The sequence below is a fragment of the Topomyia yanbarensis genome, chromosome 3 (assembly GCF_030247195.1).
Source record: "Topomyia yanbarensis strain Yona2022 chromosome 3, ASM3024719v1, whole genome shotgun sequence".
NCBI lineage: Eukaryota > Metazoa > Arthropoda > Insecta > Diptera > Culicidae > Topomyia > Topomyia yanbarensis.
The window spans coordinates 288263062-288281147 of record NC_080672.1 but is presented as its reverse complement, the minus strand read 5'-3'; the positions used below and the strand labels follow the sequence as shown (position 1 = coordinate 288281147).

The 18086-nt window shown below is 38.0% G+C and overlaps 2 protein-coding genes across 4 annotated transcripts; one reads left to right on the top strand and one right to left on the bottom strand.

Moving 5' to 3' along the window:
- Positions 1-458: 458 nt before the first annotated feature.
- LOC131690001 (histone chaperone asf1-like) lies at positions 459-12070 on the top strand. 3 transcript variants are annotated; one of them, XM_058975436.1, is made up of 4 exons: positions 459-718; positions 2189-2261; positions 11468-11633; positions 11688-12070. In XM_058975436.1, exons 2-4 carry the CDS (start codon positions 2231-2233, stop codon positions 12052-12054), a joined length of 564 nt encoding a protein of 187 aa, XP_058831419.1. In that variant the 5' UTR covers positions 459-718; positions 2189-2230; the 3' UTR covers positions 12055-12070. The 3 variants fall into 3 exon arrangements, with proteins under 3 accessions (XP_058831419.1, XP_058831417.1, XP_058831418.1); XM_058975435.1 differs by lacking the exon at positions 459-718 and adding an exon at positions 1712-2123; XM_058975434.1 differs by lacking the exons at positions 2189-2261; positions 11468-11633; positions 11688-12070 and adding an exon at positions 1031-2050.
- On the bottom strand, positions 12063-14357 carry LOC131690000 (DNA-directed RNA polymerase III subunit RPC5-like). The gene is made up of 4 exons (XM_058975433.1): positions 14186-14357; positions 14001-14129; positions 13236-13926; positions 12063-12682 (listed from the first exon to the last, which is right to left on the bottom strand). Exons 1-4 carry the CDS (start codon positions 14216-14218, stop codon positions 12168-12170), a joined length of 1368 nt encoding a protein of 455 aa, XP_058831416.1. The 5' UTR covers positions 14219-14357; the 3' UTR covers positions 12063-12167.
- Between the last annotated feature and the right edge of the window lie 3729 nt (positions 14358-18086).

Below are 18086 nucleotides of genomic sequence, written 5' to 3'. Positions count from 1 at the left end.
CAAGTTTAGATGTTTTGAAATAACATTCTTTCATTTTCTTTGCGGCTACTACCGTTAATGCTAGATCCAGTTCACATCGAATAAAGCTAGAGAAAGATCTCGAAATAGATTTTCAGGCATAGCCATAACGATTCAGGTTTGTGAAGCTTTGAATACTGATGAATTTGTTTGTTAGTATTATTAGATATATGGAATCGTTATTTCCCGTATTTGGCCTTTGAGGGAAAAATACTCAAATTTGACATCTTCATTCCAAACTCAAAACTGAGTAAACGACAAAAATTAATATTTTGGCTATGTGCACTTTTTATGAAATTGAGTGGCTGGTTATTCTTTTATTTTTAATGAGCGCATAGGACTTTTTGAAAAAGTTCTCTAAGTTGGATTTATTTCCCACAAACGTGATCCACAAACTGAAACTGCTCTAATTTCACAGCTGCCATCTGGACAGGATCGAAGCGGGAAATGCAAGCATTTCTCAGGTTTGTTTTCATGGGACCTGCGAGAATTTGTTGCTGACGATTGCTTTCTAGAAATTGTATTCTGTGGGTTTGCTTGTGTAATAATTGAACAAAATTTTGTGCAAATCTCGAGACATTCTTAGTGAATCCAGCGCGCATCACAAAAATATCGTATCAAGTGCCGGTTGTCGGAGAAAGTGAAGGTGGGACGCACCAGATTTGGCAGAACAACATTGCAGAAAATTTTCTGATTAGAGGTAAGCTTCCGCTGTGGCAGCGCTCACCGCTAATAAGTTTTCAGCGTTTCCGTTATATTCTCTTTAAAAACAATCTTTCCGATTCGCTCGAAAGCCTCTATGATAACGTTTTGTTATGTGTCATTTGATTCCAAATTTCGTTATTTGCTAATTAATGCAGTGTTAAAAGCGAATTCTGTTAATTTGACGGAATTCATATTCAATTATGACCAGAAGCTTTAGTCCTAATTTTATTGAAGTACGTATATCCGAATGAAGAGCAAAAAGCACTGAATACTGTTTGTCCTATCATTTGCTTGATTCATCATTTAGGCGAACAACGATCACTATGGCCAAGGTGCACATCACGAACGTCGTCGTGCTAGACAATCCAAGCAGTTTCTTGAACCCATTCCAGTTCGAGTTAACGTTCGAGTGCATTGAAGAGCTAAAGGAAGACCTCGAATGGAAGATGATCTACGTCGGGTCAGCCGAGTCGGAGGAATTCGATCAGGTTCTGGACACAATCTACGTCGGACCAGTGCCTGAAGGACGTCACATTTTCGTCTTCCAGGCGGATCCCCCAAACGTTGGTAGGATTCCCGAGCAAGACGCTGTAGGAGTAACGGTAGTTTTATTGACGTGCTCCTACCGGGGTCAGGAATTTGTTCGCGTAGGATATTTCATCAACAATGAATATTCAACGCCTGAGTTACGCGAGAATCCTCCAGCAAAACCGTTATTCCAGCAAATGACCCGTAATATTCTTGCCTCAAAACCACGAGTAACACGGTTCAAAATCAACTGGGACGATACCCCGGCAAACGGAACAGGTGGAGCCAATGGAATTGAGGAAGACGGTGGAATGGCCATCGAGAATAATGGACCCGAAGATGCCCAGATGGATGCTGGTCCAAGTAATATTGGCATGATGTCCGAAGTGACTCAGGATGAGAACAGTATGGCTTTACCGAGGGAATTCAATGAAAACTCCAACTCACTGGCAATGGAATGCTGAAAGCTGTGCATTGGGTTGTCTTGATTTTCTATAAGTTTTTTCGTACGTGCTTTGATGAGTTTTCCTTTCAGCGTGTTTTGATCTTTGTCGATTATTCATTGATAAATAGTAAATAGACAGCTGGCTGCCATTCATATGAAGTCAGCCCTTATTATTTTTCGCATTTTCAGTAAGCGGTGATCAATAGGAGGATAATTTTCTTCTTAAAAGTAGCTTCTAAACTATTCTTTGTAATAATACGTGAACTCATTGTATTAGTATAGTCAGACTCTGTAAATAATAAGATAAATAACAATGTCAGATTAGTAATAAAAAGCAAATACGCTATGGAAAAATGTATGTTTCAGGTGTGTTTTGTATCACCGCCAATGTAATAGTAAAAGTCTCACGTAAAACATGCAAAATCAAGTACGAAGGTGCCTCATAAATCATTTGCTTGGATTTGAATAGCCATTTCTTTTCATAATTTTCAGGCGTTACAATCTGCGCAATATCAAGCATCTGAAGCAAACGGAATGCATCTAATTCTCATCACGGGTGTTCCAGGTAAGTATATAACTAAGGCATTACCTACATACAGCGAAGATACTGCTTTTACGATTATTATAAATTATTGTTATACATTTATCGTCATTAATCGTCACATTAATTCGTCTCGTCCGTCCATAGTCCTTACAAGCTACTTCCAACTGGGGCAAAAGTCACCACATGGAAAGGGGGTGGCTTCCGAAAGTCACCGAAGATTAACTCCGAATTCCTTCGTCGGCCGAATAGCAGAGGAACTGCGTTAGAGTTTCTGAATGCCTCCAAACGCCACTACTTATGGCAGACATTGTCGTCGCTTCCACACATCTCTATCGCGAAGATACCAACCGCTGTAATTTCTATTAAATTTGTTGCCAGAAACAAACGGGTCGGTGCGATAGAGTAGGGCTCCATGATCGGTTAGCTGCATAACTGTGGTTTTATTTTAAAACAAATTCACTAAATTTAGTTTCAGCAATTGTAGAAAAATCAATATCAATTAAGGTGCCACCAGACTCAGGATATAATTTCAACGACAATCTACGACTTATGTAGAATGAAAATGAGAAATTGAATTGAATATTGTGAACTTTTTAATTTTCAACATCCCATAAACGCGTTATTCTCCCATGTTTTTTAAGATTCATTTCTGCGGGGAGCTGATTTACAATTATAAACCATTTTTGAGGATCATACAAACACGCGAATATGGATAGTTGAATCATACCATACTGTGCAATGAAATTCAGTCTTTCGTCTTAAGCTTATATCATAAACCATCGCATTAACCCTTTGTGGACTTATTCTGTCTTTTGGCGTAGCATTAGAAACTCATTGTTTATTCGTTGTCATACAAATACTAGGCATAACCTAATTTAAGGGGATATATACAAAGTTGAATCTCAAAAAACCGAAAAAAAAATTTATTGAATATTCTGAAAGTGCATACTTTTGAAAATATTTGTGCGAAATTTCATCCAGATCGGAGCACCAGATTTCAAACTACAGCCATCCGCAGCGCGCTGGTGTTTCCACGAGTGAAGTTCACAAAAAACTTTAAACTCAATTGTCTCGGAACTATATTTTTTGAAAAGTACCGTTGCGGTGAACGTGATATCTCAAAAACTATTCATCCGATCTTCATATTTTTTTGAATTGTTTGTATTAATATTCTCGTGTACTTGAACGGTTTCTTTTTCATCCAATAATTTTCGATTCTTCGCAATGAATTTTTGTTTTAAATTTTAAACACCAAAGCACTCAATTTTTTGGTCTACATGTTTTCTTTCATCGGAAATTTTTTTTTATTGGGAAACCGATCCGTTCAAGTACACCACAATCCATTTTTCTTCAATAATCTTTTTACTTTTTTGGTTTCTGTTGAGCGGTTCGGCTTGAAGAGCGTTCACCGCAAACCTCTACCGAAACACGTTTTGGGGGATAGGCTCACCAACCTTGACTATTTTTTTAATTTAATCTGTTTTTTTTTCGAACTTCGATAGCACTACTGACGAACTGTCTTTTGCTTTTTCAAATAAAATTTGCATAAAACACTTTAGAAAAATCACTAACTTAGCTCACTTTTCGCCACAACTTTGTATATAACCCCTTAATTCTGATAAATTGTAGGAGATTTTTGAGGGGGTCTTCTACGATCGAGGCCTGAAAGTGAGCTGTTTTTGCGGTATAAACTTGAATTTTCAGTAAACTATGTTTTCCTGTGACATTTTTTATTTTGCGAATTGTCAAATTTATGCAACGATTCGTAAAGACTGTAAAAATCAAACAACACATTTCTTTGTTTAATAAGTGTATGTCTGCTCTTGACGTAATAATCTGTGCGATAGTGATCCTGACGAGAATATTTTTGTGAATTCGTTTCCACCATCAAACGATAGTAGTGTCGGATATTTTTTGCTTGTCCAATTTACTTTAAATCTTATGCAATAGAAAAAGTTGGAATATTCTGCACATTTTTGTTACATGACAGACAGTTGTTTTGGAATTTTCCTGATGGTGATATTTAGTAGCCACCACCTCCACAACCTCAAGCATGCATGAATGATACTCATTCCTCAGCATTTATCATCATCTTACTCTCCGTACAGATTTACAGGTTATAGGAGCGAAGCTACATAGACGAAACATGCAGATGCCCACGCGATCGAACGCACAGACGCTCACGTTGATACATCGTGATCGTGAAGTACCTATGCTCGCACATGTCAGAACCGTACAATGAATATCACATTCAGATTCATGGCCCGCTAAAATTGGCCTTAAACAGTGTGTTAGTTGGTGACACTTTCCGTCTCGTCTGCAATTGTAGCGAGTGATTTTGATGCACAGTGACACGACGAGTGACAAAACCCCATTTTTCTCTCAGTTTGAATAAAATTATTTTGAATTTTAACGATATTCGAATGAAAAATGAAGTTTTAACATGTTGAAGCAAGTGATGTCGAGAATTTCTGTTTAATTCAATCCATAAGAATTACGTGCTTTTAGTGCAGAGATCATTCCCAGGTACACATGAATTTTGTGTTTGAAAGTCGAACTGGAAAACAAAGCCAAAGTAGACCATAATGAGACGCATAATTGAGAATCTACCAAAGGCGCCAGAAGACTACGCTACGGTCCTGTTAGTCCAGAATAAACAACGAACAAGACAAAGACTTCAAACTTCAACAAAAATAGCGAAAATTATCGCAAACTTTTTTCCCTCGTTTTATCAGTTTCATAAAAACAAGGGGAACGGAAATGTGGTCATGGGCAGTTAAGCAGGTCACCTTTTTAAAGCTTTAGCAAAGATCGTAAAGTAAGCTAGATCAATTATCATTGAGAAGATAACTCCATGCCGTACCATAAAAATTGAAGTCTCTTCGATGCGGGGAGGAGTTTCGCAATATCACAAAATTGCTAGTTCCTAACCCAGGTCCAACCAATCCTGCACTAAGCTAAATCGCTGGTTGAAATGTCAAATGAGATTTTTAGTGTTTTTGGAAACGTTGAAACTCCTAGTTTGAAGGGACACACCATTTTGTCCCGTCCTGTGCGATTGTTATTCAAAATCTTCGCTCTCGCAGAGCGTCCTTGAAACATCCACTCCCGTCCTTCAGTAGATCCCCACATGCCAAGTTCGAATCGACTACTACACCATCGATCTCAGCTTTGTGAGCGGGTATGCAAACGCGTCAGTTCTTCTTAAAAGTGTTGTCGCCAGTAACGTCATTTGTTTACTATAGACAAAATATCGCAATTCTGAGCATATCAAGGCGAACTTTCGAGATATCTGGTACAGCTGAATATCTCTGCATCTTGCGGATTATTAGAATGCTGAGCGAACTAACTTTGATCCGAAAGAAGATGGGATATGGGCGGTTCAAGTTTAATGTATTTTATTTTAAATGGAAAATTGCAGTCTTTGATGACGAATTTTATTTGACTTCTTTTTAAGGACCATTTGGGTAATTTCTGGAGCGTTGATTTATGCTCGGGCCTAGAGTTAGACGCAAAATGAAAACTAAGGAATATTAATAAAGAGGTCGAAATCATGGTGAACGTAATTTGAAAGAAAAGTCTTACTTTGATAGTAAAGGAATAATGTGGTCATCTATCTTCACACGTCCCACATTTATTCGTTCACCCCATTTTTTCAGGATAACTTTTTTTCTTTCCAGCAAACTGCACCAAATTTTTGATTTTTTTTTAAAGTCCAATTTACGATGTTCTATTCTATTCTATTCTATTCTAACCCTTACACAGCCAGTATTGAAAAGCATCCTGGAAAACACTGCAGATATTCTTTAGTGTTTTTCTTGTCAACATTAATATTTGAAGCATATTACAATATGTCGCAAATATTAAAACGGCCAGGCCTACTGCGCAGAGTTGGGTTTGAAGATGTTTCAATATTATACGACAATTGAATTATTCATTTAATGAACAATTCAATCAACGAATCGTTTTGAAAGTTGAGTGAGGAAGAAACGAGGACAACCGTACCGACCGTTTCAGTTTATAAGGGGTTAGGATAAAACGTTGGGAGTGACTTTGCTAAGAAGGTTAATGTCACTCCTTTGGTCCTTTGGGATGGGACAGAGGTATTTACACCTTGCCCTGGCTCATTAAGCCTAGGTTAAAGCGCCTTTACTCGCTCCCCTCCAAACTAATGCTGACTTCGGTTTTAGATCCGAGTCGCTCTAGGTTCGCTCTAATATTTACAAAAGCCATATTAAAATGACAGTTCAGAGCGAACCTAGAGCGACCGCGATCCGAAAATTAAATCAGCATTAGCATGCACCTGTGCTTTAAACTTTAAACGTTACCATTGGGAGATTATTTCGAGAAAAAAATATATGTTATTATTTCCTAGTTTTAGTATAAATAGATTGGAGCGTGGTAGAATGGTTATTTTCGTTCAGTTAACAGAAAGGAAACAAGTGAAACAAAAAGATGATTATACGTTATAGAAGTTATGAGCTTAAAATGAAACTCGGATGTAACCTTAGACTCCTGACAGCAGATTTATATCTAAGTCTAGTGCCATTGTCATGATTCGCTCTAAAACATCAGCAACTGGTCACATAAATAATAAAACCTTCGTGAGCCAATGTTAAGGATTATTTTGCATATCCAGTGCTGTAACTCCTCGAAAGACAAACTCACAATATCTCATTACCGCACGAAAGTGACCTTACATACGAGATACAGAGTGTGCGGCATCTTACCCCTACTCGGCATCTCTCCCGAAATTACCCTACAACTAATAACAATGGTCAAAAAGAAAAAATTGAAATACTCCCTTATCAATCAGGTCCATCTTCGACTCCTTGGAGCTGTCTGCAATAGTTGCTCGACCATTCCCACGTAACACAGTTTGATGCTTCATGGAGAAAATCTCTTCCAGTAACTCCAGTTGAGGCAGGAAAACTTCACCGAAAACACTTGCCATAAATTGTTCAAAGAAACCAGTATTTATCAGGACAGCACATAACACTGTAAGATCGGACCCTTTTGAATTATATTGCGGGCAAATTCAATCGTTTCTAACACAAGGAAGAAGGAAGATTGACACAAAAATTACGCATCGAATATTTTTCCTTGCTCCTACTACCGTAGCTTACTTCGATCTCAATTAAAGTCTAATTTACGATGTTTCTCAAAATTTGGAAGCTCTGGTGCGTTTCGTTCGTTTGTTATGGTAGTTTAAGTTAAAAAGTAGTGTCCCATATTTATACGATGGGAAGTCGATTGACTACTACATGAAGTGTTAATTATTACTGGATAATTACTTAAGTAAAACATTTTTTGGGAAAAACTATATTTTTTCTTAGTGAACGTATAAATGGAGTAACAACATTTTTCGCTTAAACTGCTATAACAAACGAACGAAATGCACCAAAGCTGCGAAATTTTGAGAAACATTGTAAATTAGACTTTAAAAAAAAATTCAAAAATTTGGTGCAGCACGTTTCAATAAAAAAAAAGGTTATTCTGAGAAAATAGGGTTAACGGGTAAATAAAGGACACATTTTTCACTTAAATTGCCATAACAAACGAACAAGATGTACCAGGGTTTACAAACATCGAGAAAACTAGTTGATTAAGTTTTAAAATAAACGCTAAAAATCTGGAACAGTTTGCATGAATAGAAAGAAAAGTTATCCAAAAAATAGTAGGGTGAACTTATAAATGTGGGACATCACTTTTTTCACTTAATCTACCATAACAAACGAACGAAACACACCACAGCTTCCAAATTTCGAGAAACATCGTTGATTAAGTTTTAAAACAAATGCTGAAAATTTTGTGCAGTTTGCTCGAAAGAAAAAAAAGGTTATCCTGAAAAAATGGGGTGAACATATAAATGTGGGACACACTGTAGGGATGTATCCTATTTTATTGGAAACTGGAACAAAGAATGTGTGAAAACACAATCAGCAATGGATCATAAAAGCATCTTTGTTTCACTTGCTTGTGCAAAAATATGGGTGGGTACCATCTGGAATATAACCGGAATGCCATGGCGGCCCTTGGACTGGTAATTCGAATCAAATGATATGCACCGTAATGAACAATCCATTAATCAGCTCAAAGTTCCTAAATTGTCTCCCCAGTATACTTGATACACGGTAGAGTGCCAATATTTATGGTCAAGGGATATTTTTGAATTGAGATGGAACTTGTTGGAAATGCAGCTTTCATTTTTTTGAATGCCAAATATTATATAAATCCATTAAATCTGGTGTAAATTCTAAAAAAAACATTTTTTTGAATTTTTTTGAAAATCTCAGTTTAAAAATTAATACCGGAAAGGCAACTTTTGTCAAAACATTTTTTTGCGAGAAGATACAAGATCCGTTGTTTCATGCATTTCTAAGACATTTGGCATAGAAAATAATATAAAAGAAGCCTTTTCAAACCCCAGTATCAGCTCAAATCCAAAATTTTCCAAGTTCCATAAAGGCTATCTTTAAAAAATTCTGGGTGGCAATAGACCTGGACGTTTCATTACATCCTAAGCCATTTAGCATCAAAAATTCGAATACAATTTCTGAATATTCTAAGAGGTCTTTTGAATTTTTTTTGCGGGTGAATTTTTTTTCACTTTGCCTTTGCACCGTTTTGCACAACCCCTAATTCGTGTCCGATTGGGCTAAAATTTTGCAAATGGACTTTTTTCTAAGTGCTGTTGAGGTACGTCCAGTTATTAAATTTGATGGTCACCTGTTTCCCATACATGTCATTGACGACCTAATATTCAGACTTCTAAATAGATGCTCCCTTCGTCGTCTTCAAACACCTAGCGTCAAATGATTTTATAAATATACAGTAAAAGATTTGTGGCTGCAATTTACGTGAAATGAACGAAAGTTAAACGTCAATTAAGTACGAAGTATGTGTGTCATTTCCATGTACAGCGCAAACTGAACTGAAAAAGAAAGCGGGGTGCAAAACTGAGACTCCGCCAAGGGTGCCAGAAGACCACGCTACGGCTCTGTGTATGACACTCGGCCCTCAGTTAAAATGTCTATTTTTAGAGCAATTGCTGTACCTGTCTATTGAAAAGGCAAAAAGGTTCTCCGTCCAATGCTTTACGCGTAACGTTCATCGATAAATGAAATTGTATGGTTGTTGGCTATTTGGAATAAGATCATTGAGCTTTAAAAGACATTTGGCTTAACGGTCGTTTGTAATAAGGGTCAATGGGTCTATGGTACGAAAAAAAGAAAATTGTGACAATATGCTTTCATTTCGATTTCAGTACAGATTCATGTTTGAAAGAAGGAATCAACCCACAAGTTAGAGTAAGCCGGACAAACCAGGATCAACAAACTGCTTACGAGAACTATTTAGTATACAGATTCAAAGAATTGCTCTTGCTTGAAAGAATTAATCAACCCTTATGTTTGAGTAAACCGGGTAAACGAGTGGATCAACAGTTTCCTTGCAAACTTATTTGGCATGCAGCTCCAAAGAACCGTTCATGTTTGAAAGAAGCAATCAACCCCTAAATATGAGTAAACCGGGGAAACGAGCGGATCTATGGTTTGCTTGTGAACTTATTTAGCATACAGATTCAAAGAGCTGCTCATGTTTGAAAGAAGGAATCAAACGCTAATTTTGAGTAAACCAGGCGAACGAGTGGATTACATATTTACTTGCAAAAGCTATTTGGTATACAGGTTCAAAAAACTGCTTATGTTTGAAAGAAGGAATCAGCTCCTAAGTTTGGGTAAACCGGGCAAACAAGTGGATTACCAGTTTGATTGCGATGGGTATTTGGTATACAATTTCAAAAAACTGCTTATGTTATAAAGAAGGAATCAACTCTTTTTTTCTGGCAAGCGGCTATTGATGTTATTTAGCGGCTAACGAATGATGTTTCCAGTGATGTGAACTTTTGCTCTCCGTTGACAGCAACCGGGAAATCAGAGCAATCCTAATCAATACCCAGAGTCGGTGATTGTAATGATGCGGAATGCATAATTGATTATGACGAAGGTATGCTCAAAACTTTTCTGAGCATCAAACTCCTTTTGAGATTTAGCTGGTGGTGATTTAAACGATGGAGATGATGATGATGTCGGTAATAGTTTTCTGATCCCACGTGGTTTCCGAACTCGCAATGACGGTGTTGATATAGAGCATGATGGAGATGGACGCATGGAATGTTTGATTTTTAATGACATTGACATGAGCAACACGGTGCGATACGCAATTCTTTCTATCCGACATTTTATGAACTGACAACAAAAGCTGAGAGAATGGCTACAGAAGCATGCTTGCTTGTTGGACACTAGTATTGTTATTTTCTTTTCCTTTTGTTGGAATCGAAACAATAGGTAAGTGATCTTATAAGCAGCGTGGATTTAATTTCATATTATGTTTGAGTGAATGCGGTATTCGGGTTAATGGTATTCGGGTTAATGGTATTGGGCAAGTGGTCTATTCGGGTAAATGGTCCATTCCGGTTAATACCATTTTGGTAAAAAGCTTTCGGGCGAACGTCATTCGGGTGAATGTGATAGATCCGGATGAACCATATAAAACCCCAAACAAACCTTCGGAATGCAAGTGTCAGTATACTGCCCATAATCGTAAATCAGTCTTATTTTATATGGGGTTACCCATCTACATGAGAATGGTTTGCGATTATAGGCAGTACATGGCCATTTCAATAAATCCTTTGAATATTTTAGCACAGACTAACAGACATAACACTATGAGGGAATTCCCACAAAAAACATCGATCCGGCAATTTTCCCAGAACACTAGCTCCACCTTTTATTCACAGTCCCAAGCACTCATTTGCTGATGGGTTACCCCTCAGGTTTGGGAACAATTTTGCACTAGTAGTCTATCCCCCATATGCATGTTCATATGTCAGTGGCGCCATAATTTCAAATGTGGCCACAGTCCCAACTACAAATATATTTAAAATGACCGTTAAAGCAGGCGAAGCATCGTTTTCGAGTGTTATGTCTGTTAGTCTGTGATTTTAGGTACACCAAATTACCTCAAATTCGATGGGCTGACAAAATTGGGTCTTCACTGCATTCAATTTCGGATAATCCGCATATACAATTTTGAATATTTCCATCTCCTTAATTTTCTGTGTATCAAATTCTGTGCAATTCTTGGCAATTTAGTAAAGGAAAAGAATTTTCAAACAACTTTCAAAAATATACATTTTCCTCTAGAATAACTATTCACTCTTACAGGCGTCGGGAAGACTACGATTATACGCAACCTTGGGTTAGAATTAACGAAACACTCCATTAAATTCAGTGGATTTTACACCGAGGAACTGAGGAATGCGCACGGCGAAAGGTGCGGTTTCGACATTGTTACATTTGAGGGAAAACGTGCTACGCTTTCACGAGCAAGGTAACCGACCAAACTCAGTTATTTACATTTGTAACTAGACCTAGGAAATTCTAGCACGATAGTTAAAAATACTACAGCCCAAAACCGAGTCGGTAAGTATACAGTTACTGTTCCTGAATTTGAATCAGTTGCCCTGCCAGTGCTCGACATTTGTTCGGCTAATATTCTTCTGTTGGATGAAATCGGTAAAATGGAATTGAAATCAAAAGCTTTCGAAAAACGGTTGACTCAGCTTTCATGCAGTATTAACAAAGGTGAACTATTTTTTGTAGCAACAATCCCAATGAAAACTACGTCCAGTATCGTAGATAATTTAAAGAATATTAAACATACGCTGTTTCATGTGACGGTGACCAATCGCAATCAAATTTATCAGAATATACTGGAAACAACCTTTCGGATGATAGATAAGAAACTGTAACAAGTTCGTTGTTTGACTTGGTTTTCTTAAATATATTTTCCGGCAATTATATAAATAGTTATGCTTACTGGTTTAGAAACATAATATAAATTCTTATACAAGCACTAACCTTGCTATCCATTATTCATTTTCATGTCGTATTTACTGTCAGACCTTGACGATCGCTTCCGTACTCTTTTAGTGCTCTTTTCCATCTCGTTGAACTTATCCGCTCGAGCAGTCCAAAAAGCGGTCTGTCTATCACTAATTTCCTGCTCGTTCACCGAAAACTCCTCATTCGGTGGTAACAGCAGGCTCCAGCTACGGTCACTGTTCAGTTTTGCAACTGAACAAAGTATCTCCCGAATCTCCTCCGTCGGCAGCTGTGTAATAAGCGCCAGCTGATGCCGTTCCAGCTTGTCACACTGGGTGAACCTGTACAGAATATAGTCGCGTGCTTTGCACATTTGTTCCGCCGGAACGCCGTTGGTACTGGACACGCTTCCTTCCGGATAGATGCTCTCCGATTGAACAACCCAGTTGCCACGAATCAATACACCAGCCATCGGAAGGGTGCGGAGAACTTTGTCCACCACAAGGCTCCGGTCCGGAAGAAGGTCCATTATTTGTTGGAACGTGAGTACCTTTGCTGCAAAAGAAAATTAAATACACGCAATTAGTAGTGCATTCTGGATTAGCTCTGATTAAATTTAGTAGTAATGTTTTAATAAACAGCTCAGTATATTTTGACTGTGATTTTAAAACAAGATGATATGCATGTGCTATGTAAACAATCTAGAAACATAGCTCTCTCGCTCATATACTATATTATCGTAATATTTACTACGGTTGGTTATTTAGCATACAACGGTTTGGCATAATAGTTAATCGACATAAAACTCGATTTGCTTATTTTTACCGAAGCGGTAATTCCTCGCAAGCAAATCGGTTAATCTCTCGTTTGCCCGAATCACCTAGTTTTAATTTTCACGAAAAACGAAACGTTAATTACAAACTGTACGTTGAATAAAAAAAATGGCAGCAATATTTTGTTAATTACAATTTGCAAATTAGACTGTTTTCGGCAATTGAAAAAAGTTAAATTAAGTGATTGAGATACGCTAAAAGCTCGTTATGCCAAATGATTTTGTACAGCCAACTTGCTTTTAGTTTCAGTGCCCTTACCATAAATCTATACCCACCATCTCTAAGAATAACCTTAATCTGATCGACGAGCGTCATTTGCTTTAGCTTGTGCATACAGACAACTCGGCTTGGCAGCATAGAATCAATATTCCTATCCATTTTCTCCTTGCTAATCAACATGTCCAAATACTCCTTAGATCCGACGTTGAGGGAACTGTCCGCTCCATCCCGCAAGGAGGTGCTACAATATAATTTCTGCCTTTCCAGTTCGGCAGCAGTTGAGTTTTTTGCATGCCAGAACGTTTCGCACCACGGCTCCTCCGATTCCATCTTCGAGATATAGTTAAACGATTTTTCCCTTGCTTTTCGCACCTTTTCATTTTCTTGTCGAGCAAACTTGACTGTAACCTGCTTGGCTTCTTCTTCGTCAGCATCTGCATCCTGTTCGGCTTTTTGCTCGGCCTTTGTTCGCTTGTCCTGCTTATCAAAATAAGAGAACATTTGACGCATTGAAACAATACCGCTGAGTGGTGTGGCATGAATCTCCCGATCCTGCAGCACACAGATCATATATCGATTAACGTCCTCGATAGGTTTTGAGCTGAGAAAGGACTGTTTGTCCATTGTTCCACTTCGAAACGTTGGTTTTTGTTGCTTATCCTTGCCATCAGCCGCGATCGCAAACTGTTCCCCTTTAAATGAATCGTAGTTTTTGGATGCCGTGTTCAAAGCATAATCTACCTTTATCTGTTGTAATAGACGTATACATGTCAGTTATGATGTAAATAAATCCCATGTGGCTCAAGCCAACTGAATCTTACCTGCTGATTGATCGGCTTCACGCAACTGTTCACGACCTGGCCATCGTCGAATGTAGAAGAGGAAGCTTTCACCGGATACTGCAACAGATACAAGTTCTCGGAAAGGTTTTTCGACAAGTAGACTGGAACCTAATTCAAGAATGAAAATCTATTAAAACCTCTCATTAAAAAACTTAGAAACAAACCTCTTCTACAACGGGATCGTCTTCATCATCCATATCTCCACTGAACAAGTTTAAAGTTTAATAGCAGACTGTAAATATTCTTAGGAAATATTCCTTGACCACCTTCACATTTGCGGAAATTACGAAAAAACGTGAGCCAAGTCCGGCAGGGCACGTAAAGAAACACAGCATGAACACAGAATGGAAATGTTGACTTCAGAACTGACAGACAAACGTGTGACAGTTACGAATGAGATCTAAAAATCAGAGATGATTATATATAGAGATGCGCGAAGACTCGATAGGAACCCAGTAAAGTTCAACAGGAAATGAACCGGAATTCTGCCTGCGGTTCTAATTCGTATTCCGGCTCCAGTGATACAACCGATTCTAGCTAGAATCGGTGTGTTAGCTAGAGCCTAAATTCAAATTAGAACCAGCCAGAATTCTACCTCATTTACGACTTAGCTTTATTGAGGCAGGTGTGGATTCCCAGCAAAATTCAGTTGTGAAATGAGCCTGAATTCTGGCTGGTTCTGGTTAGAATTATGGCTCCACCCACCCACCACAGAGAACAGACGTCCATCTTCAGCATTCAACTCGCGTAAAAATCTCTAACGGTTTCGAAGGTAGTTGGGATATCCAAACCAGGTGCGCTACTGTCGTCATGTTTTTTGTGGCTTAATTCGAATTGACAGCGGTTATTCCAAAAGAGATTATAACTACTAGAGGTCGCATGTCGCTGTTAACACTGAAAATTTATCATCTCGCTCTTACATATGCTAGGCCCATTAGTTTGACATGTCAATGTGCACATATTGTCCCGGGTATACACCCGTCAAAGTAATGGGATACAATATGCTAGAGCGAGACCCCATGTTTCAGTCCGTGAATGCATGGAGACAGCAGCGCTTTGCTCCCTCTAGTAGTTATAATCTCTTTTGTTATTCCTCTACCCAGTCAAACTAGTCCGGAACCGGTTCGGACTTCCAGTATGAATCCTAGCTCAAATTCATGAACCGATAAAGTTAGAAACGATTGTTTTCTTTGAGCAAGATTCCATACTGAATCCATTCAGAATTTCGAACCTTTTCCGGAATGGATTTGACGGATAGTTGGGATAAGCTGGTTTGGCGGCGCTAGTGTTTATCGTATATTAATTCAAATGTTTACACACGTTTTTTAAATATTTTTGTTCGGTCATGGATGTGTTCTTTGTGCACCCACTGAGAAGCCGGAATAAATTGATTCATTTAAAAGTCGTTTAACACTGGTTCAACGATGGACTCTGTTGAATGATTATTTGGACGTCATTCAACGTTGGTCCAACGAACGTCCTTCATTGGGCGAATTTGAAACTAAATGTTCTTAGGGGGCATCAGTGACAACCGCCCAATTAAGATCTGCTAGAAATGAACTGGAATTCCGGCTGATTCCAGTTCGTATTCCAGCTCCAGTGACACAACCGATTCTAGCTAGAATGCGGTAAAACGTACCCAGTTTTATATACCTAACTAAACCGGAGCGGACGAATTCCCTACTAACACTTCACTAGGCACAGGATTTCGGATGACGAACTACACTTGTTCACTGTCAGCGTTAAAAGAGGACCAGCCTCGATATATTTTTAGTTTTATCTCTAGTATTGATCGATTAATCGATCAATACACACTAAGTATTTATTATCCTATGTATAAGTTAATAATGCTCGATTTCGAACATTACACTGTTATTCTTTTTATTCCCTAAGTGGGATAGAAAGATACCGTTATACAACAGCTCTTCCCCCTTCAGTTAAATATTTAATCTAAACGAAACACGATTGAATTGATAATAATCAATTCTACTTGAACGAACAGACATTAATCCATTCTACATAAATGAATTGACATTAATCTATTCAACTATCAAAAAATTCAAATTATTTGTATACAAAATTCTGATCTATTTTACTTTTTCTAATTCTCTTCGATCGCCTAACTGGCGGTAATTCATTTTCACTTTTCCTTTTCTCCCCTCTTTTATCTTCATTTTCGGGGAATCCTCGAAAACCTTCGTCTTCATCGTCGCTAGCATATGCTGTTCCTGTCGTTCGAGCAGGAAAATGGATGTTCGACCGGACCAGTAAGTCAGCATTAGTCGCCCTAAGTTGACTTCGATGGGCGTTGACCTGCACGTTTCCAATTTCCACCTGTAAAATATTTTTAGAAATCTGTCTTAGAAACGTCGCTTTTATCCATCGAGCAAAGTTATGAGGATTGTGGTTTTTGTACCACACCTCATCTCCTGCCATCAGATTATCCAAAGGATCTGCTACCTTAGCCGCAGATTTGTCCTTTGTAATAACCACATCATTTGGTAGTTCCTGTGGTACATGCTGTGTTAATTGTGTTAAGTAGTGTTTATAAGTCTTTTTTGGATTAATTAGGTCAAATAGTGTTTTAGGTGTAAAAGAGAAAATCTTCTCTGATGGAAATTGTCCATCACTTGTCGAGCAATTACGAAAATTAAACAAAAACAAGTTTATTTGGTCTTCCAAATCCAGCTCACAAACTTCTGGTTCAAGTAAGAACCTTTTTAAAACCTCTTTAACTGTCCTTACTAGTCTCTCCGCCTGGCCATTACTAGCAGGATTATACGGCGGACTTTTGAGAACTTTAATACCTTGCTTCTCCAGAAAATTAATAAAAGTATATGAGTTGAAAGGAGGACCACCGTCTGAAACTAAAACATCAGGCAACCCAAAGCGAGCAAAATATGCTACTAACCTTTTAAGAACTCTACCTGTATCTGTACCCTTTTTCATCCACTCTATTTCCACCCACTTCGAGAAACTATCCACCATTAGGAGGAAAGTGTGGTGCTGGAAATGAAAGAAATCTATATGCACTCGACTGAAAGGCCTTGTAGTAGGAATCCATTTGGATTTAATGTTTTGTTTTGGTACTATCGCCATACCATTGCATGCATCACATCTTGCGACAAACTTTTCAATATCTCCATTTATACCAAACCAATATACAAATCGCCTCGCAAGTTGCTTCATTTTGACTATGCCCCCATGGTTGGCATGTAAAAGTTTTAATAGCTCGCTTTGTAAACAGGGCGGCACTACTACCCTGTCCTGATAAAGTAAGCACTCGTCACATAACTCCAAATCATGCTGATTGGAAAATATGCTGGAAAAGCGCTTGTCAATACGCTTAGGCCAACCTTGTTTCATATAGGCTATAATCTGTTGCAGAAATTCATCATTCTTTGTCGCTGAAGCAATCCTGCGGTAATCAATTGGTAACTCTTGCCCAAAATTGATACTTTTAATATATTCTTTATCGTATTCTTTCGGAACCATCTGCTCCAATGGGAACCTCGAACAGAAATCCGCGTTTCCCATTTGAGTAGATGGTCTATATTTTATTTCAAAATTATAAATGGAGAGTTCTAATATGTATCGTTGTAATCTGGTTACATAAATTGAATGTTTGCCCTCTCTCCCAAATATTCCTACTAGGGGTTTATGATCTGTGTATACATAAAAAAAATTTCCATAAAGGAACTTGTGAAACTTTTTAATCGTGGACACCAAAGCTAGAGCTTTTAAATGTAAAATTGGGTAATTCTTTTGGGCTGCATTAAGAGAAAACGAAGCAAAACAAATTGGTTTTTCAACCTCGTTAATAATATGAGCAATTACTCCACCCAAACCATATCCGGAAGCATCAGAAACTATCACTATAGGCTTTGTAGGGTCATAAAACTCTAAAATGTTTGCCTTCAATAAAGATTGTTTGCTTTCCTCAAAAGCTTTGCTGCAATTTTCATCCCAAATAAACTTTACATTATTCTTCAGAAGATTGTATAAGAAATACAACTTCGAAGATAGATGAGGAATAAATTTGTTATAATAATTTATAAGTCCCAG

Coding starts and splice junctions, on each gene's coding strand:
- LOC131690001 (XM_058975434.1), top strand. CDS start 1,047: ATGGCCAAGGTGCACATCACGAACGTCGTCGTGCTAGACAATCCAAGC.
- LOC131690000 (XM_058975433.1), bottom strand. CDS start 14,218: ATGGATGATGAAGACGATCCCGTTGTAGAAGAG. Junction 13,927..14,000: donor TGAAGCCGATCAATCAGCAG/GTAAGATTCAGT, acceptor CTATTACAACAG/ATAAAGGTAGATTATGCTTT. Junction 12,683..13,235: donor TAAGGTTATTCTTAGAGATG/GTGGGTATAGAT, acceptor TTTCTTTTGCAG/CAAAGGTACTCACGTTCCAA.